Below are 6,090 nucleotides of genomic sequence, written 5' to 3' on the forward strand. Positions count from 1 at the left end.
CCCCACTGGTCTTCAGCACCTGGAATAGTGAAATGTTAAATTTTGCTTATAATGAGTAAAAGCCTTCTCCAAGTTGCCTAGAGTGATGACTTATTGTGGACACCTGACTGTGGTTTTGGTTATAATAATGCAAGGCAGTTGGCCCGCTCACAACTTCCGGTTCCCTGAGTGGGTGTTGCCTTGGGCTTTGGCCAGATGAAGGGTTTGCTGGCGTTAGGAGGCTTGCATCTCCTCTGTTCCCTGATTTGGACTTGTTCTGGAGAACAGCCAGGTATTTACAGAGTAATAGGAGAGATGATGGGTAATTGATGATCAACAATGAGGCTTCACCTTTGGCTTTCTAAGTCTGAATGTTTCCATGTAACAAATGCTATGTTGCTAGTAGCTAAGAGCCTAACGCTACATGGTCTGCTTTAGATGGTTGATGTTGGACTGTCTTGTTTCCCCATATGCTTTTGTCCCCTGGTGGCTTCCTTTGCCCCACAGTGTCCCTTTCCCCTTTAAGGATAGCTGATCATATTGTCAGAGCCCTGGTAAAATACTCAGGTGCTAACCAAAAGGCTGGCAGTTCAAACCCACCAGCCAGTCCGAGAAAGAGCAATATGGCAGTCTGCTTCAGTAAGGATTACAGCCTTGAAATCCAATGGAGCAGTTCTATTCTGTCCTACACTGTCACTAGGAGTCAGAAACTAATTAATAGCAATGGGTTTTTTTGGTTTATATACATATGTATGCCCATATACACATATAAAACCCACTGCCGTTGAGTCAGATCCGACTCATAAAGACCCCTCCTTGGGTTTCTGAGGCAGTAGCACTACGGAAGTAGATTGCCCAGACTGCCTTCTGAGAAGTGGCTGGTGGGTTTGAACTGCCAACCTTCTGGTTAGCAGTCAAATGCCTTAGGCACTACACCACCAGAGCTCCTATATATGTATATACATATATTTTAGTTATGAAATATGGACTTAATCATTTTTAATAAAATTTTATATGTGAACTTTTTGGGATTGAGTCTCATTCATGTACGGAGTCACCTGGATTCTTCTGAGGGAAGAAGATAAAAATATGAAGACCATCTCTACAATGTAGTTTCCTCTAGCAGGGAAAGGGTGCCTTTTATTGTTAACAGATTCTGCTGCACTTCTGAGCATCCGGGGGACCGCAGTATTATTTAACACTTTCTCTTCTCCATCTCTCGATAGTGTATGTACGATGCAGCCCCTCTTTGTTCCTGGCCAGAGTTAAGCCGACTGCATTTGATAATGATCTACCTGTGGCCCCTGGTGAAGTGTTTCTGGGAGGACAGTGTCCTGTAACCTCAGTGCAGGAAGGATTTTATGAGTTTCGATACCATCCCAGTGACTGCAACATCTGGATTCAGGTGATTCAATTTTCCCTAATTAACTAAGTCTTCTTGAACACCTTAAAGCTCACAAACTGTGTGCCATAGATTTTTAATTACTTTTCCTATTAATAAACAAAAAACTCACTGCCAGGGAGTCGATTCCAACTCTAAACAACCCCCATTGGGTTTCCAAGGCAGTAAAACTTTACGGAAGTAGATTGCCCAACCTTCCTTCCGAGGAGTGGCTGGTGGGTTTGAACCACCAACCCTCTGGTTATCAGTCAAGTGCCTTAGGCCCTGTGCCATCATAACTCCTCTCCTACTAATAAGCTACCTGATTTTCCCAAATGTAACTTCCAGGCCATAAGTAGTGATGGAAGGTGAGACAGAACTGTGCCCTTGCCTGTCAAAGCACCACCCTCTAGAGAATACAAAACTATGTGATAAGGAACTTGCCCACCTTTCAGGGGCGTGCAGGCATACCTCAGAGATATTGCAGGCTTGGTTCCAGACCACCACAATAAATGACTATCACAATAAACCAAGTCACATGAATGTGCTGGTTTCCCAGTGCATATGACAGTTACATTGACACTGTACTGTCGTCTATGAAGTGTGCAACAGCATGATGAGAAAGGCTGAAATATTGTGAGAATTACCAAAATGTGACCCACAGACACCAAGTGAGCACATGCTGTTGGGAAAATGGTGCCAACAGACTTGCTTGACGCAGGATTGCTACAAAACTTCGATTTGTAAAAAAAAATATATCTGCAAAGCACAATAAAACAAGGTATGCCTGTCCAGTTTTTTATTTTTTGTTCTTTTGGTTTTCTTTTTTTTTTTCTTCTCTATGTATCAGGGGTCAGCAAGTTATGGCCTGCCTAATCTGGCCCATTACCTATTTTTGTATAGCCCATGAGATGAGCTAAGAATAGTTTTTACATTTTAAAATGATATGTAAAAATTGGGGCCCTCTACATCCGTAGCGATACTGCCTTGGAAACCCAAGGAGGGGTTGCCATGAGTTGGATCCAACTCGACAGCAATGAGATTGAGTTTTTAAATAAAAATTATATGAAATTTAAATTTCCATGTCCATAAATAAAGTTTTATTGGCACACAGTCCTGCCCATTCATTTATATATTGCCTTTGGCTGCTTTCACAATGTAAGGACAAAGCTGAGTATCTGTGATAAAGACAGTATGGTCCACAAAGTCAAAAATATGTACTATCTGACCTTTGACAGCAGCTTGCCCACCTCTGCTCTATTCCAGAAACACTGACCAAGCAGCTTCGTATCCCAGGGGATTTTTCTAGGCCTAAGAAGCAATCAGTTCTTTCCAGCAGCAGTCAAATGGAGAAACAGTCTAAGTGGGAGGCTCACCAGGCATTTTCAAATGACACGAACTTACTGCCTGACTCGTCTCCCAACATCTCAGTCCCCAGCAGAGATGTTGGTGTCCCCTCCTGATTTGGGGTTAGGATGTATAGAATGAGGGCATCAACTTGAAAAGGGATATGGATCGTCGAAAAGCCTTATAGATAGATAACTTCAATGTGTTGTCTTCATATATAACCAGTCTCATTCCACTCAACCTCCTATAAGAAATCTTTAACTTTGTCTCCATTTAAAAACAAAGTCTTTTAAAAACAAGATTTTAATATTGTATATATATATCCCTATCCACTACTTTTCTGTCAGTTTGTCATAGTGTGGTGGCTTGCATGTTGCTGACGCTGAAAACTATGCTACTGTATTTCAAATACCAGCAGGGTCACCCATGGTGGACAGATTTCAGCACAGCTTCCAAAGTAAGACAGATTAAAAACAAACAACCAAACTCCCTGCTGTTGAGTCAGATCTGACTCATAGCAACCCCTCCTTGGGTTTCCAAGGCAGTATCACTATGGAAGTAGATTGCCCAACCTTCCTTCTGAGTAGTGGCTGGTGAGTTTGAACTGCCAAGCTTCTAGTTAGCGGTCAAATGTGTTAGGCACTAGGAAGAAGGAAATGTCAGTTCACTTCTGGAAAAAAACTGGTCTCTGAAAACCTTAGGAATAGTAGCAAAACATTGTCTAATATATGGACCAGGCAGTGTTTTGTTCTGTTGTACATAGGGTCACTATGAGTCAGAACCAACTCGATGGCACCTGACAAAAATAACACCACATTCCTATATAAAACATTAGGATGTTGATGAGAGTTAGTGACAGGGCCAGATAAGGTAATAGGAGAGTTTCGATTTTATTAAATGCATATTGAAAATAAACTTAGAGACTATATTAACCAATATTAACTCTGGCCACCTCCAAATGAGGAGATTAGCAAAACTTCATATACTCACAAAAAGATACAATCTCACCCCTGCAAAAATGGCACTGATCAAAAAAAAAAGAAAACAGCAAATGTTGGTGAGGTTGTAGGGAGAGTGAAACTCTGATCCATTGCTGGTGAGACTATAAAGTGGTACAACCACTATGGAAACTAGTACAGCACTTCCTTAAAACTTCATTATTCTCTACACACCACATGATCCACATTTCCTAAAAGGAATGTAACATTTCTGAAGAATGTTTAAAATATTCTTCATCACTTAACATATCTCCTACTCATCTAATCTTCAAACACCATGTACAGTTCCTCAGTACGCTTCTCGAAAGAAGATGTTGTAAATCCTTTCTTGACAATAAGTAATAACTTTGACTCAATAGTATTCAGATGCAAGTAATGAGTTCTATTACCTCTTATGACCATGTATCCTCTGGTCACTGAGAAAATGTCCCTCTCATTCCCAGTGGGAAGACATCTTTGAGGGCTGCTAGCTCTGGTGGCGTAGTGCCTAAGGCATTTATTTGACTGCTAACCAGAAGGCTGGTGGTTCAAACCCACCAGCCACTCCTCAGAAGGAAGACTAGGCAATCTACTTCAGTAGTGATACTGTCTTGGAAACCCAAGGAGTGGTCATTATGAGTTGGATCCAACTCGACAGCTGTGGGGGGGAAAATAGTCCACCCAGAGGCACATGAGAAGACAGGCCTGGTGATCTGCTTCTGAAACATCCGGATTGAAAACCATGTGGAGCACAGTTCTACTCTGACATCCACAGGGCGGCCACAGGTCATTGGTGCTGGGACCACATTTTAGAGATGTTGACTGACCCACTCATTCCTATCAAAGTCTTTAACGCCAACTCACTTTGTTTCCTCAGGTTCTCCCAGGGGAACGTCTACTTTTTGTATCTGAAATCATCTTTTTATCACAGTTCTCAAATCTTGAAGCTTCAATATGTGTGGCCTGTATGGTCCCCTGGTGAGTCTAAGACACCAAACTAGTTTCACATCCTCTTTAACTGCCCAGGGGAAGAGAGGAGAGCCAAAGCTGAGAGACCGTTGCGAGGGCAGGCTGACCAAATGCTCAAGAGACACTGCTTAGTCTCTTGATGACAGGTTATTCTATATTCCTGATTTCCCAGCTCTGCTACATTATCAGGTGACTTTGGGGAAGTTACTTAAATCACTACATGACTCACTTTCCTCATCTTTAAAGTAGAGAGAACAGTACCTATTTCACAGCTTTGTGGTGAGGATTAAGTGAGATAACACATGTAAACAGATTAGAACAGAGCCTGGCAAGTGAAGTGATTTTTGATAGCCTCATATGCCTGTGAGAGCTGGACAATGAATAAGGAAGACTGAAGAAGAGTATGCTTTTGAGTTGTGGTGTTGGTGAAGAATGCTGAAAGTCCCATGGGCTGCCAGAAGATCAAACAAATCTGTCCTGGAAGAAGTGCAGCCAGAATGCTCCTTGGAAGCAAGAATGACCAGACTTCATCTCACCTACCTTGGTCATGTTGTCAGAAGGGACCATTCCCTGGAGAAGGATGTCATGCTTGGTAAGGTGGAGGGTCAGCAAAAAAGGGGAAGGCCCTCAATGAGATGGATTGGCACAGTGGTACCGCAAGGATTGGGAGGCTGGTGCAGAACCAGCCAGTGTTTTCGTTCTCTTGCACATGGGGTTGCTATAAGTCAGAGCCAACTCAACAGCACCTAACAACAACAAAAACAACTGGAACGTGAAATGCATGTTATACGTGGTGGCCAGTGCCATTGTTATTTTACATCAGTTACTCTCCAGTGTGGTGTCATGCCATGCTTCAAACTACCAGGTCTAATCTCGCCAGACATCTACACTCGCCAGGTAGTGCTTAGGTTGCACAATAATTCTGTTCTATTACTAATTCTATTTCTTATCTCTTAGGAAGACCAACAGGGAATTTTAGAGAGATTGATTAAATCAGCAAAGAATGAGCACAGACAATTTGATCATTTTGAACCTATTGGCTAGGGAGACAGGAGGCATTTACTCGAATGCTGTCTTAATTGTCTTCAAAATCCATGGGAGCAGACATTTGGAGATGATTTAGACTCTCTTCTTTACAGATATTCTAAGACTGTAAAATGTTTAGATCAATGACTTCCGATCAGCGAAGAGCAAATCTGATGGTCTATTTGGGAGAACTTTCTTTAGCATAAAGCTTACTAGGTTCAGCCATGGGCTCAAACACAGCAACACTTGTGAGGCCGGTGCAGGAATAGGCAGTGTTTCATTCTGTTGTAGACTGTGTCGCTGTGAGTTGCCACCGGAACCGACTGACTCAACGTTGTTGCTAACGATAGCAATAGGTCCAATTGTTAAAGTAATAACTCATTTTCCAAAGTGAGGACAGGATGATGACTC

At 42.2% G+C, this 6,090-nt stretch overlaps 1 protein-coding gene across 1 annotated transcript; it reads left to right on the forward strand.

Moving 5' to 3' along the window:
* The first annotated feature begins 195 nt into the window (after positions 1 to 195).
* OOSP2 (oocyte secreted protein 2) lies at positions 196 to 2,275 on the forward strand. The gene is made up of 3 exons (XM_042783061.1): positions 196 to 271; positions 1,206 to 1,384; positions 2,264 to 2,275. The coding sequence occupies exons 1-3, from the start codon at positions 196 to 198 to the stop codon at positions 2,273 to 2,275; spliced, it is 267 nt and encodes an 88-aa protein (XP_042638995.1).
* Positions 2,276 to 6,090: the final 3,815 nt, after the last annotated feature.

The sequence above is a fragment of the Orycteropus afer genome, unplaced genomic scaffold, assembly GCF_000298275.1.
Source record: "Orycteropus afer afer isolate SDZICR_OR568_19922 unplaced genomic scaffold, OryAfe1.0 scaffold00622, whole genome shotgun sequence".
NCBI classification, from domain to species: domain Eukaryota; kingdom Metazoa; phylum Chordata; class Mammalia; order Tubulidentata; family Orycteropodidae; genus Orycteropus; species Orycteropus afer.